The sequence below is a fragment of the Vicugna pacos genome, chromosome 11, assembly GCF_048564905.1.
Source record: "Vicugna pacos chromosome 11, VicPac4, whole genome shotgun sequence".
Classification (NCBI taxonomy): Eukaryota; Metazoa; Chordata; class Mammalia; order Artiodactyla; family Camelidae; genus Vicugna; species Vicugna pacos.
In genome coordinates, this window is record NC_132997.1 from 60,575,175 (window position 1) to 60,596,139 (window position 20,965).

General features: G+C 39.1%; 1 protein-coding gene across 6 annotated transcripts in view; it reads right to left on the reverse strand.

Annotated features, from left to right (window-relative positions):
• Positions 1-20,965, reverse strand: part of BICC1 (BicC family RNA binding protein 1) — a 330,629-nt gene that overhangs the window by 18,591 nt on the left and 291,073 nt on the right. For 5 of the 6 annotated variants that reach the window (XM_072971490.1, XM_072971491.1, XM_031682482.2 and 2 more), the window contains 11 exons: positions 19,294-19,452; positions 17,966-18,019; positions 17,327-17,521; positions 16,849-17,100; positions 14,551-14,682; positions 12,270-12,456; positions 10,264-10,425; positions 9,462-9,658; positions 9,189-9,321; positions 8,491-8,647; positions 1,193-1,358 (listed from right to left, as the gene is read on the reverse strand). In XM_072971490.1, the coding sequence (XP_072827591.1) occupies positions 1,193-1,358; positions 8,491-8,647; positions 9,189-9,321; positions 9,462-9,658; positions 10,264-10,425; positions 12,270-12,456; positions 14,551-14,682; positions 16,849-17,100; positions 17,327-17,521; positions 17,966-18,019; positions 19,294-19,452 (1,794 nt within the window). The remainder of the gene's footprint in view (positions 1-1,192; positions 1,359-8,490; positions 8,648-9,188; positions 9,322-9,461; positions 9,659-10,263; positions 10,426-12,269; positions 12,457-14,550; positions 14,683-16,848; positions 17,101-17,326; positions 17,522-17,965; positions 18,020-19,293; positions 19,453-20,965) is intronic. The other variant, XM_031682483.2, reaches the window with a different exon arrangement.

Below are 20,965 nucleotides of genomic sequence, written 5' to 3' on the forward strand. Positions count from 1 at the left end.
CCAAGAATATTCATATCCATCCTAAAAGAAAGGACCATGAAAATGGTTCACTGTAGGTTTAAGCCTGATGGAAAAGATGAGAATCACAAAATGGACAAAAACCATAAAGGGTTCACAAAGGGATTTGATACTTCTTAGATGATAAGAGAATTCTAATTTATATTAACTGAAAATAAACCCACCAGAGAAAATGTAATAAATGTCTTTTTTTAACTTTGTACTTTATAAAGGCCATGGCTTTTATAAAAACATTCTTCTAAAAACTCATGAAAATGTTCAGATGCAAAGGATTTAAAAAACAGACATGTAGGATTGTACTGCAGTGCTCACTGGCATTATAGAAATACAATTTAGTTCCATGAATTAATTTCTTGGATATACCTGTGACAGTGTCTTTGTTTGCAAGATATTGTGAAAAGTTTTCCCTTTTTTGGAGGTGGAGGATAAGGATGATAAATCCCTTACTAAAGTAGGTAAGTCTACCCAGTGATTCCGACACTAAAATCAAAAGTTTATAGGCATCTCTAAAAGCACAAAATCCTTATTTTTCATACTGCAATCGATATAAAGATCAGAATTCTGAATTTCATGATCAATAGTCTGCTTTGAGTACTTAACCTAGTATTTTGAAAATGGATACAGAGAAAATCCTGGCAGAAGAAAGTGTAAAATAATCATAAATATCTGTGAACCAACATAATCATCAATCATATTTAGCATCTACTTTTGGAAAACTAAAGCCTCACATTAGTTATTTTTATAATGACTAAGGACACCAAACAAAGTTATTATCTTCGTTTCACAGATAGAAGGATATTATGTCTATTTATCCAAGACTATGACATGAGGCAATAATGCTGAGAAATAACAGCTCTCACATTTATCTAAATTCTTTTTAACAGATGAAAAATGTCATTTGCATAAGACATAGTGATATAGATCATTTATGTCATCTTTAATATTATATTTTAAAGAATTCTCACTTAAACTAAATCCTGCACTTCATTTTTAATGTTTATACCAAAACCAATTCCTAACTAGTACATATAAATTTAAATTTAATTTTGGCCAGCATGCAGAAAGAAAACTTAATTTCTGTTCTCCTGCTTAAGACTCAGTGAACTCCCTGTTCCCTTACCCAGGCACCCTACATTTGGATGACTTACCCATTTCTTTTTATTTTTATCATTACCTGCATATTGACATATGACGGCCGTGGGGCCAGGCGGGCCCTTTCATTGTTTTGCTGGGCAGCTGCAGCCCTCTCTGCAGCGCGCTCACTCCCCGGAGCCTTCTTGTCAGCCAGAGGGCTTTCTGCTGCACTCAGTTCAGGATCTGAGAGCAACCTGTCAGTGCTGCTGTGAAAGAGAGTTTGGAATTGAACGCTCCACTGTTCCATACAAATGGACCCAATGTTTCTAGGTGCCACATTTACTATGTACTTTTACCGCTGTCAACCATTTACAGGTTATTATCTCATTTAATCCTCACGGCACTACTATGAGGAAGGCAGTATTACCATCCCTATTTTTCAGATGAGGGAAGTACCTTGTCTAAGATCACATCTCTGGTGAATGGTAGAGCTGGGATTTGAACCCAGATTTTCTGACCCCAGAGCTGGTGCTGAAACTATCATGATATTTTTTCACACACATTAAATATAACGATATACTGTAGTTGGTATATATGAAATAGACATACAGACAAGATTTTTAATTTGTATACATCAAGGAGATATCACTGACGTAAGCAGACTAAGTTAATCTGAAGGCATGCAGGTGGTCCAGTTCATCTGTGTGAAACATACATGACATTGCTAATAAGTCTGTGATGATAAAAGTAGCAGATAAATAAATATCCTTTACCATCTGTTCAGGGTGCAGGGGAAGAGCATGAAAGTGCTTCTTAAAATGGGGGACACTTATCTGAGCTACAAGACTTGATAATGCCCTGTACGTGCATCTCAAGTTCAAATCCAACTGCACAGTAAGCTCAAGTAAATCAGAAATAAGAAACAGTATTAGTCAAAGAGCTGATGTTTTTATGCGTTCTTCTTTTTATCATTCACTACTCACTTGTGCCAGGGGAATTCAGAGGAATTTAGAAAGGGCTGTTGGAATATAAAAGGAGGAGTGATGAACTTTGACAAAAGTTCAGAGGCTTCACATAGGTATGGGAACTGGAATTCAAAGGACACCTTCAGGCTCACCAGTGCAAAAGGCCAAGAGAAGAGCAACTCAGTGGGAACCGCATAAGCAAAGAAAAGGAAGCATGTAAGGCAGATCATTGGTGGTTTTAGAGCCAGAATGTGACAGAAATTCCTAGAACAAAATAAAGCACTGATCAAGCCAACAAGAGACTGGAGGCAGGGAGACCATTCTGGAGACTGCAGCTTAATGCAGATAAGAAATAAAAAGTCAGAAAACACTCAGGGATCACATTTAATGATGAAAGTAACAGGTATGTACTTTAAATGCATCAATATAGAGAGAAAATAAAATCATTTCTCTGACCTATACTAAATAATGTTAAATTTGGGGTATCAGTACCATGTAAATAAAAACACAGATAAAACAGATTTGGACAAAATGAAGACAATGGTAATTAACCAGAATTTATAAAAGCAAGCATTTTGTTGAGAAAAAGGAAATAATATATATGCTACATTTGCCTAAAGATACTCTATTCTGTGCAGACAGATAAGAAAATAGAGAAACTGGGTGGATGGAGGTGCAAGGGAGCAAAACCTTTCAATGTAGAAGCATTCCATTTTTTTCTTTTTTTCTTTAAAACGTGAATAGACTGCCTATTTGAAAAAATACAATAAATGGAAAAAGAAAATAGAGTAAGGATAACACATCTGTAACGATGCCATGGCAAGAGACAGTTATAGTTAACCTAAGTATTTATACTTCCTGTAAGTTGTAATTAAAATCATGATACTGCCAAGTATTTATTACCAAGGTGAACAATTAACTGCCTTGGAACAAGGGAGCCATAGTTTAGCTTAGAAACTCAAAGCTAATGAAGGTGAATTCACAGCAGGAAAATTTCTAATAGCAAAAATCAGAGAGTAAAAATTGCCCTGCTGATTCCTGAAAAGCAGAGAGAATATTAAAGTCTCAGAGGCATATAGATGGTTTAGAAGACCCAGACATAAACGATAGAGAAGACTTAAAGGTACTAAAAAAGAGACAACAGGCCCCAAGTGGAGTCACTTGCTCTAAGATCCAAGTCAGCAAACTAAGACTTTATCCCTAACCTGACTGCGGTTTCCGTCTCTCCTAGCGATACAACCTCAGCCAGTCAGTCTGGACGTTCCTGGCCAGCACTAGGGAGGGAAGCTGACTGATAGCTCACTGCCTTGACCCTGACTGACATAATTCTTTCTTTGACTTCCTTGTCCCTCCTTCTTTCTGCCTTTAAAAATCTTTCTTTTTCTGCAGCTCTTCGAATTTTCTTTCTACTTTTTAGATGGGATGCTGTCTGATTCAGGAATTGCTGAATAAAGAAAACTTGATCTTTAAATTTACTCAGTTGGATTTTGTTTTTTAACTGATTAAGTGGCAGTGATAGGACTGCAGGAGATTTCAACAGCTTTGGGGACAATAAGAAACACAGGTGTAGCACCCACAAACCCTTTTGAGTTCTCTGTCTCTCTCACTGTGTCTGAGGGCTGTAGGTAATCTCCTCTTGGTTCTGAGCTCTGCTTTCTTTGCAGGGAGCTCCCAATCTAACTGGCTTTCCAGTACAGGGCAGGTCAGCTTGAGCTGGCAGACAATTCTAACTTGGAGCCCAAGCCCCTAGCCTTTATTTCAGACCACGATTCTCATTTAATTGGTGGAAAACCCAGGCTTTGATTCTGTCCCAAGACCCATGTGGGAACTGTTAGTTCCCATTTGTTGAGGACTTCTGGTTCAGTCCTTTCCCAGGCCAATGTTCCATGCTGGGAATTGTTGGCGGTATACAAAGGGCCTTTTCTGGGCCAGGACACAGCATCTCTTGGTTACTGATGAAGTGTACACATTTGTTTGTCTTGTTTTGTGTAGATAAAGGCTATTGCTACCAGGAATGTCAGAAGCCAAAAGGCTTCAAAAATTGGTGAGTGCAAGTGGCACACTTAAAAAGCTGTTAAAGCACTAGCCGCCTAACGCAAAGGCTCCTGTGTTAGGCCACAGAGCAGGTTAGATTGACACTAGATCACCCACCAACCTCAAAAAGATTTCTTTGCAACAAGGTTCAGTTTGTAAAACACCACAGAATCCCAAAACCTGTGGCACATCCTTCTTAGGTATTAACCTGGCTCCAAGACACAAATAGCTTGGCTAAAAAAAATGGGATTCTTAAAACACAAAGAGTTAAGTGTGCTTTCTGCCAGTACACCTGTTTGTTTTATGTCTAAGAACTATGATCCTGGAAGCTACAGATATCTACAAAAATGGCCAAGTCTTACTAAAGACAACACAGAATTACAATGGCCATTATGAAGAACATTCCAAATAGATAACATTATTTAAGAAGTTGTACTTAAAAGCAAGGGCTCCTAAATCAAACAGAATGGGACACCTATTTTAATTGGCATGCAGACGCCTCCAAAGGGCTTCAAAATTCCAAAACAGATTCATTGAAAGATTCATTGCAAAAAGGCTAATGAAAAATTAAAGACACCAGAGGTACCTAAACAAGGGACTATGAGACTGATGTGACTCCTCCTGCTCCCCTCTACCCTCCTTTGTTTGAGCACTTATTCAATGTCTTTCTACTCTGTCTCAAATGTCTTTCCACTCTGAAGAGACTTCAAGACTAAATAGAAGTCTGCCAAATTAGTGGTCTTATAGACCCTCTTGTATCTACTGTCAAAGGGAGAGCCCCTCTATGGGACCCTCCCAGAGTTGCTGAGACTCTGAGGAATTTTCTGGTAAACTGCTACATTATTCCCCTAAATAGCTAAGGGAAACTAAATTAAAATTAATGAAAAACTGCCAAATTCTAGCCAATACTGAGCTACACCCACTTCCTTAAACCCCACTTGGGGTCTGCATATGGCATCCGGGAAAACTGGCAGGAGCTGGTTAAAGGTGGGAATTCTCGCCAGAGTCAGCCCTCCTGGGGCTCTGTCTGTAGAGCCCAATAAAGAGAGGAAAATAAAATATCTTTTGCACCCTCTTGGGGAGCACTTCTGAAATCCATGAGGTTGTTCACTACCGCCAGAAATATTTACTGTTTGTCCCTACTGTACACTAGGTTAAAAGAATTTTTTAAAGTAGCCCTCTAGTCAGAAGTTGGTCAGAAATTGGAAGCTGATATTCAGAGCCTGATAGGAATTCTTTTTAGGCCTCTTCCCTTAAGTCAAAAACTCAGGGAAAGAAAATCCCTCTTAAGCCTTTGTGAAAGGATTTACTAAAACACAGAAATCTTCTGATTTCCATCTTAGAAATCTTCTCCCTGATTATATACATAATTTTTAAAGCAAATTAAGAATAATGTAGTTGGATGGGTGGATCAAACTATGATGTCGTTTAGGTTGCAACCCAATTCTTTAAGGAACTGAGAGCAACTGTATCTCACAAATCTTTGCAAACTAGAAATACAGCTCTAGAGGTAGTTCAAAATCCACCTATGCCTTTTTCCAATCCTCAAACCTCCCCTATTTATCCCAAAAGGCTTATAAGCATTGTAGAAATTCTACCCTTAGGAAACCAAAGTCCTTGGAGAAACTTGCATTCTTTCCCTGTACCTCCGAGATGTAAATATTCTACAAACTTCAGGGAGGTAATCTTATCAGAAGATAAACAAAAGGGAAACAGTCATTGAAACAAAGGTAGATAAAAAAATCTTTTAAGTGGCTTCCCCACAAATGCTTTAACCATCTGAGTAGGTAAACTTAACTTACTCCATCTACCAGAAAAACAACTTAATATCCAACTTCTTTTATAACTAGTGAATTCTGTATTATTGTACCTGATCCATGGCAGTGATTTAAAAATGAAATCCAAAAGGTCTCTGTTTGAGACTATTTATGTGTGCCTACATATGTGTTGCAGATGTATGGTATTTTCCACCTTCAGATGTTACTGCCAAAATTAATTTGTAAAAAACCTCTATTTAAATGGCTTAAAAAATTAAATGCTCATATAAAATAAGTAAATTAAATCCAGTAGTCCTCCTTTATATGCGGTTTTACTTTCCATGGTTCCAGTTACTCACAATCAACCTTGGTCTGAAAATACTGAATAAAAAGTTCCAGAAATAAGCAAGCCGTAAGTTTTAAACAGTGCGCTTCTCTGAGAAGTGTGGTGAAGTGGCCATCCCCCTCCACTCCATCCTGGGATCCCCAGCCATGAACACCATCATGGCTCAACGATCTAGGACCTCCTGGAGCAGACAATACTCCTTCTGACGCACCACCAGGTCAGTAGAAGCCTAACACGACATAGCAATGCCTACGTCAGTCCCCTCACTTCATCTCTTCACACAGGCATTTTATTATCTTACATTATCACAAGAAGAAGTGTTTGAGTCTCCTTGGAAGGCACTACGTCAGATCATCTTCACTACCCAGATGGCAGCTAAACTACAGGACCCTAGGCACACACCTCACAGCTGAAGACGCCTCCACCCGACATCCAGTCCTGCACACCAGCCGGAGACCGAAGACTCAAGCTGACTAGTGAGAGAAGTGACTGAGGTAGACTGCTTCCTCCCAAGACCCGAGATCGAGACTTTATACTTTAAACGAGACTTTATACTTCTCCTTTTCTTTCATTTACTCAGAATTGTACTGGAAAGATAATACCGTCACCTGTATCCCAAGGCCACTGCTAAGAGGGGGTAACCTCTGGCATTTAGAACTTATTTCGTTAGATTTACTTTCTAAAGGCACTGAACACTTAATAAACTAGTAGCTTGAGTGGGCAAATCCAACAGCCCCTGCGAATGAAGCCCCGAACAGAGCCACTTTAGTGGAAGAAGTTTGTGCCCTGACAGTATTTATCTCTGTCTGTGGTGGCTGTCGTTCTCCCTGGGATATGGATGCCTAGATGGCGTGTGCATCAACTGGGCAATGTCTCTTAGGTCATCTAACTGTGCCCCTAATTATTTACGATCAAACTGAGACACTTCACCAAGCAACTTCCCCTGAATTTACACTGTCGAGTTAGAGAAGACTTATCAAGAGGCTTTCATGATTCAGGATTCACATTCCATGGCAGAGCCCTACCCCCATGGTTATGAGTACATTTAAGTCAACCATTATCAGGAACCTCTCCTTAACTCTTGAAAATATGGTAGAATCTACTACTAAGACAATAGATGCCTAACAAACATCCTTAGACTCTCTGACCAGCGTTGTTCTTGACAATGGGATAGCCTCTGACTGTCTTTTAGCTGAGCAAGGAAGTGTCTGTGCTGTGGCCAACACCACTTGCTGCACCTGGAATAACACTTCTGGGGAAGCTAAAAGTCAGTTACATAAGGTCACTGAGCAAGCCATTTGGCTTTAAAAAAATGACTCTTTCAGCAAGGGCTTTCTTTAACTTATTTAATTTTGGTTGGTTTGAGTCTGGGGGACCACAGATAGTCATAATGATCTCCCTGGTGCATTGCATTCTCTCAAAAGTTTTAAATGCACGTTCACAGCCACTAACCACCAAGCAAATGATCTCCCTAACAGCTGAATGCCAGAAAAGAAATGAAGAAAATGACTGAGCAAACAATTGTGAGCCTGAAGTCATGACCTCTGAATACCACAGAGATGCAACAACAACAAAAAATCATGACCTGTGAATGTCACACAGAGAATCAGTAAAAGCTGTAAGAACTACAGAATCCTGAGAGTGGGACTAACGCCTCAAAATTTTCACATCTCTTGCTTAGGCTGAGTCTGATCAAAAGGAGAGAATTGGACACAACAGTCCCAAAATGGAGTCATTTGTGCTAAACCCCTTGTCGGCAAACCAAGACTTTATTCCTAACCTAACCAGTTTCAGCCTCTCCTAGGAATGTAATCTTAGCCAGCCCTATCTAGAATTTCTTGGCCAGCACTAGTGAGGTAATCCACCTGACTGATCCGTGCCTTCTCCCAAAGGAAGGTGACCTTGTCTGAAATAAACCTTTCTTTTGTTTATGAATCCTTTGTCCCACCCTCCTTCTGCTTTTAAAAATCTTTCCTGCAGCTCTTTGGAGCTCCTTTCTATTTGCTAAATAGGATGGCTGTTGATGCATGAATCGTTAAATAAAGCCAACTTGATCTTTAAATTTACTCAGTTCAATTTTGTTTTATAGCAGTGGTAAAAGTTACCAGGTATTATTTCTTAATTTAAAAAGTTTAAAAGGAAAAAAAAAGATAATTATAAAGAGAAATGAAAAAACTCGTGGATAAAATCAAACTCACTTGAACTAAAGAGCATGAACTACTGAGTTTAAAACAACTCCAGCCTATTATACACTTTCCTTCAAAGGATCAAGGGCCTTTAAGATTAAAATACATACTGCAAATGTGAGTTTTTCGTGCCTTGCAATAGTTCTACTGTTTGCCTCTTAGCACAGGAAACTTTGGAGGGACCCATCATCTGTTTCAAGTCACCAGCATTTCCAGAATGAGAAGGACTTCGAGGCATGCCGACTTCAACAAAAGCATCATTACAACCTGCAGAGGAGGAGAGAAAAAAGTAAAATCCGATCATCACCTTAAAATCAATAATCACCTGCAGTGGAAACAAATCAGAATCCAACTCTGTAGAGACATAAATGTAACAATTTTCAGCTGCAAAGAAGACATCTTAAATTCAGGCTGTCTCAAAATCTCAGGATGAAATTTGAAGAAAAGATGCTCATATTTTTGAAAGACTCTTAGGGGATGAAGGAGTTATAAAAAGAAATACTCTACTTGGAAAAAATTACACACACACACACACACACACACACACAGTAAACTGATGCTTTCCTGCTACACAATTACATTCAGTTTAATTGAGGGAGTCCAATGTAATGGGAAAGTGATTCTTTCTGTGGAAAAGTCCTTTTCAGTTTATCTTTCACCATGCTCTTTGGAATTTTATTCAAGATATTGTCTTTCTGCATACTAGAGGCAGGATGAGTTATGACCAGTTAGCAAAACCAACTTAAAATCACTGCACAGACTTTCTACAATCCCCTTTATCCAAAATGCAGAGCAGAAGGAAAGGTACCTTCCACAGGGTTTGATTTGGGAGACACCTGCTCAGATCCAGTTGTTGGTCTGGAAGGATCACCATGATTCGCACTAAGCACTTTCTCTCCAAGCGGCGAGGTGGATATTGCACCATATTTTATATTTGGAGACTGAAATAATAATAGAAAAAAATAACATACAGATATGGTCATAATTCTAAAATTCATTTCAGTGAAAGCTTAAACGTGTCACCCGTGGCTTATCCCTCACAAACAGCACTGATCACATGATTCTAGCTGAAGGGCATTACCTGTGCATGTCCATTTAAAGAAGCAGAGATTTTTTTGCTTTCTGTCTGCATACTGTTGATATGGACATCAACAGGCGTCAAGCCAGGAGGCGGAGATGGAGCTGTGTGCCCGAAGGTGGGCACTCCAGACAACAAAATATTGGTTAATGTGGCTTGCGCAGTAGATGGAATCATAAGGTGTGGTATAGCAGAAAAACCTACAACATTTCATGAAGGCAAATGTTAGACAGGAAAAACATTTAGAATCAACACATATTATTTTATCATTTGCAGTAATGACAACAAAAAATGTCATTTTTGTTGCTGCACATTCAGAAGAGAATTCAATTTTGATACTTCTCTGTTAACAGGTTTAACATATTACTATAAAAACACAAAAATTATGAAAATGGAAGAACATTTCAGAGAATATTTAATCCAAGCTCTTCACTGTGCAGAGGAGGACACGAGCTGGACTCAGCTCGTGCATGTGGCTAACCAAGCAAATCTGTCAAAGTAGAACCTGCATTTCCTCACTGCCGGGTCAGTGACCCTTCTGTGCCTTTGCCACTGTCCCCTGCACATCATGCTCTTATTCCTGATCTGCTTGTCACATTGGAAGATTACATATTACTTTTATGAAAAAACTCACTGCTTTGCTATGCTTCATTTTAGCTAATTTACACACTGGGGAATCTGTCTGGCTACAGTATGCTTTGAACCAAAATTTTTCCCTGAGGAAATAGAACCACTCATAAATTTCATTTAAAAACTGATCATGTCTAAGGATACATGCCTTTGGTTATACTTAAATGATACTGACCTGTGGCACTTGAAGTATTTGCAAGTGGGGGTGCCCACAATGTGGGGCTGGGGGTGCCAGAACTCGGACTTTGCAAAGGACTGACTGAGCTATTGAGAGCATTCAAGAGTGAGTTCGGAGAAGTTGAAGTGTTTAGAGACAAGGTGGTGGGTCCCAAAAGACCTGTAATGAATGAATGTGAAGTCAATACACATAAATTTAAGATTTTAAAATACAGATGGAACCAATATTGCCATTTGGAATCACACGCACATAATCTGATATTTTCTAAATATAACATATGAATGATAGACTACCTTCTTTCAAATATTCGCATGAAACACTGCATGTGCACAACTCCAGCACAGGACCCAGCTTATCCAGAAGTAGATGGTGATCCGGAAATGGAAGACAGGTGTGCCTGGACCAGGACAGCAGCCCAGTCGCTGAGCACCCCCCTGCAGCTCTGGACTCACTTCGACTGCCAGGATGAGCACACCTCTGCTCCAGTGGAAACCCATTTTTATTTATCTGCATAACTCACTTGTCACCAGCTTCCAAACAACCTCTTTTCAAACCACTTACAATTAGCTGTGGATAGGGGATGTCTGCCTGCGGTGGGATGGCTTCCTTCTGTCCATTTGTAGACGGGCTAGCCTACCTGGAAATGTTTTCGTGTGGATGTCAAAACACATCCATGACTTCTTTGTGGTCCATCTCAACGCATATGAAAACTTTTCTCAGGAAAATAATATTTGAGGGTTTTTGCTTCTTTTAAGGATTAAATGTTTGATTTAGTAATGAAATTTCCCTTTAGGCATTTCAAATATATTCTTAAGTGTGAATCTGTATAATAAGTTTCCGGGAATACTTAGAGCATTAAGTATTACAGGATAGGGATAGTCATGAAAACATTTTTAAAAATTAAGTCACTCTGATCTTTTGTCCACTTTTTCCCTCTCTAGTGCAGGAGGAACTCAGTTCCTGCTAAGTCACCTGACTGGCAATTTCCCGACTCACACGCATTGCAGTGTTACTACGACTCTTCAGATCTCCTCAACTGTAGGAGATCAGGGGCCAAGGTGGGGTAGGAATCTGACTTTACCTGTAATGGTGTCTGGGCAGGGCTATTTGGAATCCTAATCATAGTAAACCGTATTACACTTTCTAAAAGCAAGAATAGCTATTAAAAAATTTAAAGCCTGCTGAAAGTATATTTCTTTTCTGTCTCAAATCAACACTGAATGAAGCAGAATGATTTGGGAGGGTTGTTACATTAACTTTTAATATAATGTGCAAGAAAGTAGTGAACCCAGCATAACTGTAATATAGCAGTGAGCTTCAGCCTGCAAGATGGGAATCTGTAAATGAGGCAACACATATCACCCCATGACTGTTAAGTGGCTCACCCTACCCTACTCTCTCAAGGAACTAAAGCACTGAGATCATGCTGTCCTTTCATCTTTCTCTACTTCACCTTAGATATAAATACAGGTCCGTCTGCTTCCCTTGGTGGCCACAGGCTAGATTTCCTTTGTGTCTGGGCAAGGCAGGCCTCGCCTGTGGGAGTGGGGGTCCTGCCTGCTTTCACCTCCTCTTCTCCCCATCTCTCTTGCAGATTTGCAATTACTTTTTGAAAAGCACACTGGATAATCTTTATCTCTAGGGACTGATGGCAATATTGCAAATGCAAGGGAGAACAAACACATAAATTACAGTCAGTCTGCTCATTTCACTCTCAATGGCATTCTTAATTTAGAAGAACAAACACAGCCACTGAAAATAAAACAGCCAGACCTTGATTATTTATGCTGAAATAAAAAGAATCTGGGTAACAGAAATCCATAGAGTCTAACAAAAAAAATCAAAATGGATTGATTCGAGTTTTGTTGCTTTTCACCTGATCTTAAGAGCCTGAAGAGGGAGAAACATTGCCTTTAAAATGTAGCCTCTAACGACAGAAAGAAAGGGAACTGGATATGCAATCCCCCAGTGACTGAGAAGAGCTATAATAATAAATTTTATACCTAGTCCAGTGAGTCCGAGGCCTGCTGAAGCTAAGATATCCAGGCTGGGACATGCCAGGCCGGCAGGGCACGATGCTGGGGACGGACTGGTTGCTATGGTAACCCCACTGCTTTCAAGTCCGAGGAGACATTTCCTTGCTTCATACATATTTAAGGCATTTCGCTCAACACTTTTCACAATCACAGACTATGAAAACACATAATGAGAAAGAAAAAAGTGACATGCAAGTAGTCCACAATGAATTGGGGAGGAGGATGAGAAATGAATATGGTAATAAGAATTCCACTCAGGCACTGGATTAATGCTGCTTTAAAATCAACTGCAAATTCTAACCCCTTATTTCTGAAGCTCAGTCCTTTTGGTAAGGCCATGAAATGTTAGTCACCATTTGCTGGGTGTGGCCTGTGTGCCAGGCACTGATGGAAGCTGCACATATATTTCAATTCCTGCCAAACGCTTATGGGGTGGGAATTTTTATTCCTGTTCAGTGAGGTTCAGGGCCTCGCTGCCCACGGTCACGGCGCAGCTGTGGAGGGGCAGTCAGAGGGCTGCGACTTGGGGCCGTCCCTCAGCCCATTCTTCTTCACATCCTCTTGCCTTTACACGAAAGCTCCCCTCCCCCTGCACCTCGTCTTTCCAAAACAAATCCAACTTGTCACCATATATAGACTGCACAGTAACAGTCACATTTGACATTTACAGTTTACTAGTTAACTAACGGACCCTGAGGTGCCACTATTCCTCATCGATGACAGATCTGTGGCAAAGCTTGTGGTAAAATTCATTTCCAGACAATAAATCATTTTTTTTTCCTCAATGGACCCATCTGCAGAACTGAAAATGTGCACCCAAGGGGGAAAGCCTCCGATGAACAATGAAGAAAACGTGTGGCTGAGAAAGCAGTGAGGGCAGTGGTCAGCCTCAGGGCCAGCGAGACAGCATCACACGGCCCTGGGGCCACTCAAGCTCTCAGAGCTCTCACAACCTGTTCTCCCCTGACCCCGGCTCACTTCTCGCTCAGCTCCAGAAATCTTCCTATGCCTGTGCATCTCTACATGCCCAAGTCCTCAGAGGTCCCTTCTGTCTGTATCCTTCAGTCCTGGTACCTACAGTGACTCCAGTCAGCGCAGATTAGTCAAGCGTAAAGCTCCACGATACATAAAATTAGTATCCTATTCTCTAACGTGCAACTCGGTATGTCAAGTTCATTAAGAAGCAATCCTGTTTTTTCCTTTAAGGTTTGCTTCTGAGGAAGGCGTGTTTGCTTTTCTTAAGTTGGCCACCGAACACCACATTATTTACACATATACAAAATTGTATACAGTAATGCATCTTACATGCATACCATAGGCAGCTATGATAAAATTCACAGTTCAGAAATTTAAAAAATGGAAGTTACAATTGTTTGGTGTTTTACCAACTATAATAAAATGTATACATGAATGTTACCATGTAGTATGTGTTATTCCACAACTTGCTTTTCTTTCTTTTTTTTTTTTTTTAAAGCACCGTCCTTGTCCTTCGACTTCTGATACAAAGCTTCATCAGCATGTCTAACTAGAAGCAGAACTGCTGGGGGCGGGTGGGAAGCCCGTCCGCTTTTCCAGCATGATCAGATGGTTACAAATGGCTCTTCAAAGTGGCTGTGCCAATGTACACGATTCAAAGTAGGTACATTCCTCTTTCCTCACATGTTCACTAGGACTTGATATCATCATAATTATCCCATTAAATTTGGGCAGTACATGTAATTAATGAAATTTTGCAACATCTTAGAGGAGAAATTCCAAGAAGGCTGAACTGGGGACATGTCATTTTGTAAAATATTTATGAAAGAGAATCGGCACCTAATCTTTGAATCTCCCAGCGGCTCACAAACAGTAAGTACCTAGGTATTTGCTGAACTGCATCGGGTATGTACATGTATACTGACGCACAGAACGTAACGTTTACTTAGCCTTATCAACTCTCTGGCAGCTTAGTAAACCTTCAAGTTACCAGATGGCAAACTAATAAAAAAAGTTTTCTCTTTCCTTCTCATATATAATAAAAACAATAGTCACAAATGGACTCCAAAAACCAACACATAGATAAAATGATCATAATGAATGTTGTTACAAATCTGTATCTATATAAAATAACTAAATATAACACATAATGATGGATATTATATAGAATATTTAGTTTCATGTATAGGCAAATACACACTTAAATGAAAATAAAACTATACAGAATGTGATACAATATGCGGTTCTCCTTGGGTCCAGACTCTGAACCCACCTTGCTCGGCTGTTTTGGCTTTGGTTTAATACTGATGAAGACATCGAGCTGCTCCATCAACTGAGCAATGAACTGTGGATCGACTTCAATTTCTTCCTTCATATCAAACATCAGCACAAGAGGAAGACAACCCTAGGAAACATCACGAGAGAAAGTGTGGGAGGTTAAAAGGTTACTCATTTAAACATCCGATAATGTAACATGCCTACAAAGAATGCAGTATTTTATGGATTAAGAAGCAAGCCAAAATATTAAAGCTAAGTTACGTACCTTCACACAGCTTAGAATGCTGGTGTGGAAATAATGTTGAGGGGTGGAAACTATTTTTTGGATGACAAAAATATACATCTTATGTTTCTGTTTCTGGCTCTGAACTTTTTACCTACTCTCCACCTTGGAAAATTCCTCCACTCTCTGACTTTGGTTTTGTTAGTAATGCCAGAAACTAGTTTCTCAACCACATCAAGGGTACCAATACTGTGCCCTGGCTCAAAGACTCGCAGCAGTGGCTTTTTGTCGTCTCCTGAATGGAATCTAAACATGTGTCAGCATTTTAAAATCTCCCACATCTCAGCCCAGCTTTGCTTGTGCAGTCATGGGCCTACATGTGTTCACGTCCGCCCCTTCCTCCAGACTAGACCACCCTCTTGACTATCTTTTAAAGAAATGCTGTCCATCGGGGTCTTTACTTATCGAAAGTATTGGGGTACCTCTCTTCTGATGCAGCTCAAACCTTAACCTCCTTCCTGGAGTAAACTGCTACTATTATCCCTTCTTTAAACTATCTCATTTTTTAGCACCACAGAGTTCAGCACTGTTTTTTTTATCTCTGATGCTTTCTTTCTGTCCCCTCATCTACTAAGTATAGAAACCACAACCCATACATTTTTTTTGATGCACAGGATACTCAGTGCTGGCCCACTGACTGACGGGTCTGCATGTTAAGTCTCAGAAGTCACCGTCAAACATACTAGAACTAAAATGAAATCACTGTGTTCCGTTTCTCCTCTGGATAAGTGATGTTTGTAAGGACACTGCTATACAAAAAAAAGTGATGGCATTTAAAACATAAGTTAAAGCCTTTTAATTTATCCTTTCCTCACATCTCTCAAGATTGTGCAATAATAATACTGCATCTTACCGCACACCCATATTTTGGCTGGTATTATCAAAGTATGAATATGAACTCATAACTGCACAGAATGCTTGAAAGTTCACTGAGCTCAGAATAAGATCTAAAGAATTTGAACAGTGCAAAAAAATGTGAAGAATAATCATAACGATCTTTGGATACAAAAATGCTATCTAATTAGTAGTATATTAAAAATAGCCTAAGTCAGCTTGGCTACAAAAAATCATGCACAAAATTAATTTCTTAAAATTAGTGTATTGATTATAACACATTGTCGTCTGTCAGAAGAATTGGATCAACAATACAAATTGGATTTTCTGTAAGTTTCTCAAAAACTAATTCTGCAAGTTAATAAAAGCAAAGGTCACACCTGAAGCTTACGGATTCAAATGTCACTAAAGGTCTAACTTGAACAGGAGAATACAATGGTGTTTATAGTAAGAAAACTTGTGAGTCCAGAGTATGTCAGTACATTTTGTTACTATATATCAACCTACACACTGAGTTTTTAGATGAATGTAGGAAGGAAAGAAAAATTGCAAATTATAAGTTGGAAGCAGTAGTACATTATATAACTGCTATTTTTCTTCAATGCACAACACTCAAATTCATGGCTTAAATAGCATTTTTAAAATTGTATCGGAGATTTATGAAATATTCAAAGTTTCATGCTACCAAAATTTATGTCTTTGAGGGTAAAATTTTAAATGTATTTTCAAAAGGTATAAAACAGACGCATTATGCTGTACACCAGAAATTAGCACATTGTAAACTGACTATACGTCAATAAAAAATTAAAAAAATTTTTAATGTATTTTTTAACTTTTGTTTAAACAGAAGACTTTCTTTATCAAAGCAAACTAATACATCAGAAAAAATAATCACCTTTCACAAAATACAGCCAATTCTTTCACTGTAACCTCTTCCATGTTTAGTCTAAGTTTAAAAAAACAAAGACTGCAAGGAAATTACTCACCTAGCTAATGAAATTAAGTCTGTGAGGCACTATATACCTTATTCTTTTATTTCCTTTTACCAAGACACTTCCTTATTTGACCAGGATTCCAAAGTACTTCTATAAATACCACACTGGTACAATATGTGCAGCAACATTTTTTTTTTTTACCTCTCTGGGTACAGTGTAACATTAATTTCAGTAAACCTACCATGAGATATTGCCTTGCAAGACAGACAGACTCAATGGTGCCCTGGAGGTAGACGGTGGATTTCTTTTGTGGATTACTGGGATCGGGAAAGTGGATCTGAGCACCCGTTCTCTGCATGATATGTTTGATGTTGCTTCCATTTCGACCCATCATAAAGAGATGATGTTGAGCTGCAATATCTAGCTGTGTGCTCACGGGGATGGCGGATGCCAGGCTCCCAGCAAGATGTTCCAACAGCATGGCAGTTCCTTCCTAGGAGAAAGGGCGGGAGAGAAATAATCCTATACAGTAACTGTCCACACAAAGGGAAAGATTCTATTGCACTTCTGACAGCTATGGAAAAATTCAATACGTTCTAGAAACCAGAATGCAGTAAGAGAAAAAAATTCTGGGAAACAAATTCATCTAAAATCCTTTAAAAAATAAAACTTTCATGATCTATACACATACAATGTTCAGAATTACCAAAACCACTTGCCTTCACAGCACTTGTGTTATTCTGAGACCCTCGTACTATCACAGTAGCACCATACACTCGGGACCGCTGTTTAAATGACACTGAAATGTTGTACGTTTGTGATATGTGCTGAATAGAGGGGGAATTAGGATCGGGCACTGGTTGAAGAATTCCAGCAATCGGTAGCTCAAACATCAGCACCAAAGGAAGCAGCTCCTGAAATGAAATTATGAGAACCCAGATCAGACAGTTAAATCGCTGGACATTTAGAGATGTGTATAATTCATTCATTCTTTTCTAAAGATGGAATCTTAAAGCATAATGCTTTTATTACAGCCATAAACTTAGACAGACTGTATAAAGTTTTTTAAATGAAAGGAGCCTTTGGTGAAACCTGAGAGTATGTAACCTGGACTGCCTGTGGCGTTTTTCCTCAGGCATCTTTTTGATCATTTCAAAATCATCAGAGAAACCAAGTCAGATAAAATCCAGAATGATTCGAAGAAACATCTTCAATACATTGAAACAATTTCTGTCACTATTTCCTACATATTGAACATACGACCTGGATATAGATTGGTAAACTATGATATTTTTATTGCCTTACAATGCAAGCATCGCGGACACTGATTCACAGTCCATAAAGTAATAAATAGTTACCCGAATTCTAACTCGGGCAGATTCTACTCCTGCCGGTTGTCCTGCTATAGATACCTACAAAAATAAGAAAAAAAGAGTCAGATTTATTGTAATTGGACCCACATCTGTTTTTCCAGTTATCTACATCCTCGCTACTCAAAGTGTTGTCCAGGAAAGGAAACAGCAGGGCCTTTATCTCGGAGCTCGTTAAAAGTGAAGGATCTCAGGCACCAACCCAGACCTCCTTGATCAGAATCTGTATTTTAACATTTGTGTCCGGTGATCTACATCACCTCCTGGATTTACCTAAAACATCACAGGCCCCAGCAGGCCATCCTGCCCCCTTCATGATTTCTCCTGTTCACTGCATGTTCTCCCTTTGGTTCAAACTCTCTGCATACGAGATGAACATCAACGTGCAGTGATACTGCTGCGCTAAGTTCTCAAGATAACGAACTACTCCCATGCTGCCTGGCAAAAAACCATTGCTTCAGCAGCCCTCCCCTGGGAGCTCCTGGGCCTTCCTATGATGCATCCACTAAAGAACTACTCTCGGCATTAGGGGAAGGGGTGGGGCTCCAGGACACTGCTCTCGTGAGCCACGCCCAAGCCACACCAGCTGTCACATATTCTGATTACTGCCCTCGCTTCATCCATGGCTTCGTATCCAGTTCCTTATGTACGTGCCCACTGTCACCATCAGTCCCCCCAGAGAACACTATCTTACTCATCTTTGTGGCTGACCTAATTCCTAGTATTGTGATTAGATCAGGAGAGAAACCTTCTAAATGGCACAAATAATACCACCTGTTCTTCAAGTACTAAAAGCCTTTTCATGTAGGCAGGTGAGTTCCACTTATTTTCAAACACAAGAACTGGAAAAAAATGTGTATAAACTAAAGACAGACACAATTTAAGTCAATGTGAGGAAGTCAGACACTCATTCACTGCCTCTCAGAATGTGATGTGCCGTAGCCAGGAGGACCGCTTGTGCGATGCTGCAGACACAATCCCAGAAAAACATAGGAGCTAGAACCAGGCAAGCTTGCAGGTCCTCTCCTAACTCACAGGCCTTTTGAGCCTTTCCACGGGGACCGCATTGTATGCTGCCCTGACATCCTTCCCTCTCTGCCACCACTCATGTAGAGACCAAGAACTTACGGCCCATCTACAACTCATCTCTTTACAAAAGCAGGGCACCTCCAGTCTCCTTAGAGGAGGACACACAGTCTATCCACGTGCTGCCTGCGTGGTTACTCATTTGCTCTCCTCTCCCAAAAGAAGACACGCATACAGAAAAATCAAGCTGTAATTTGTCCCGTAAAAGTTCATGTGAAAAGACAAAGCACCTGGTTGCTTTTTTCTGCTTGGTTATTCCTGTTGGAATCTGGAAAGTGGATGTGGCATCCTGTTTCTTCCATCACCTTTTTAATATTGTTGCCACCTTTGCCGATGACATGAGAATGTTCTGTATGTGAAACATCCATCTTCAAGGTAACCCGATTGCTCTACATGGAAATAATGTATTATTTCTTGATGCATGAAAAAGGAAAGAACAATTCCTTCAAACACCTTTCCCCTAAGGGAACTGTATTAACAAAGTGACCCAGTAGGAGATCTTACAGATTTCTTAATGAGATCATCTTAATCTATGAATGTTCAATTTCTATCTATTTCTCTTTGGCTAATAAAAAAGAAATTCTCAGGGTTTTTTTTTTAAGTTTATCTTTTTATTTATCTTTTGTTGTTGGGGGGAATTAGGTTTGTTTGTTTAATGGAGGTACGGGGGATTGAACCCAGAACCTCATGCCTGCTAGGCAAGCACTCTACCACTGCACTATGCCCTTCCACTATACACCTATCAAAACTCATCAAATTGTACATCTGAAATATGTGTAGTTTACTGTACAGGAATCATACCACAAGGAAGGTGTTAAAAAAAAACTCTCATTTTAAAGACAAACTTGTCAGAAGAAATAGACAGATACACTCTTTACCAAGACAATGTTTTAGAAAGTGGCAGTTATGTAATTCAGATACGATTACAAATAAATAACTCATTTTTTCTTTAATAGGCCTTATTCATGAAACATAATTCAAATAACTAGAAACATATGAAAATAATTACAAGGCTGAGTATGTATGTTACTAGGACTACTGAACAATGAGAGAAAACTAGAAGTAAAAATAAAACTCAGAATGGAATAAAAAAAAGTATTTACAAACGTTTCCACAACTTCTCTACCACTGTATGTCAAATTTGACAAAGGAGATGTAGTATTCTTGCTGGTAGGAAGTGTGATGAAGGGACCACCAAGTACAGATCTCCAGGGTAAATGGCTTGAGTAAACCAATACAGAGTGTCAGATTAGTTATATTAAAGCAAAATGTAAAATTCTAAGGCTTCATAAATAATTATGACTTATGATTATGAATCAATTACAAAATTGATATTGAAATTCTTCAGTCCTTAGAAAGTAAAATTAAAAAGTCAAAATACAGCAAGATGTTAAAAATATCAGTAGTGTTACATCTAAATTCTTAAATTTTAAACTTATATCCATGAAATATTTTAGTTTTTACAGTTTTTAGTTTAACCTCTAAAATTGAAAAAAAGAAAAAGAAAAAGATATCCTTTTTAGGGAAAAAATTCTAAAATATTTAATAATTATAAGATGAATCATTCTTAAAAATAAGAAACAACAGGAACAACAAAAAGGAACAAGAAAAGAAAGAGGAAGAGATCAGAAACCATCTCAGTGAATACTAGGTGGCAAAACATAGTGGTTAAGAACCAGACATCACTTCCCCACCCATCAGCTACTGGATCCTGGGCAAATTCCCCAGCATCTATCTCTGTGCTGAGTTAAGCTCTGAGGATTAAACAAATTAATATTTGTAAAGTGCATAGTTCAGTGCCTGGCATATAGTAAGTGATTTAGAAGTGTTTATTAAAATAAATTCTCACAATTAAGTACACAGTTTTACATACTTCAATTTCCCTATTGTCTCTCTCTACAT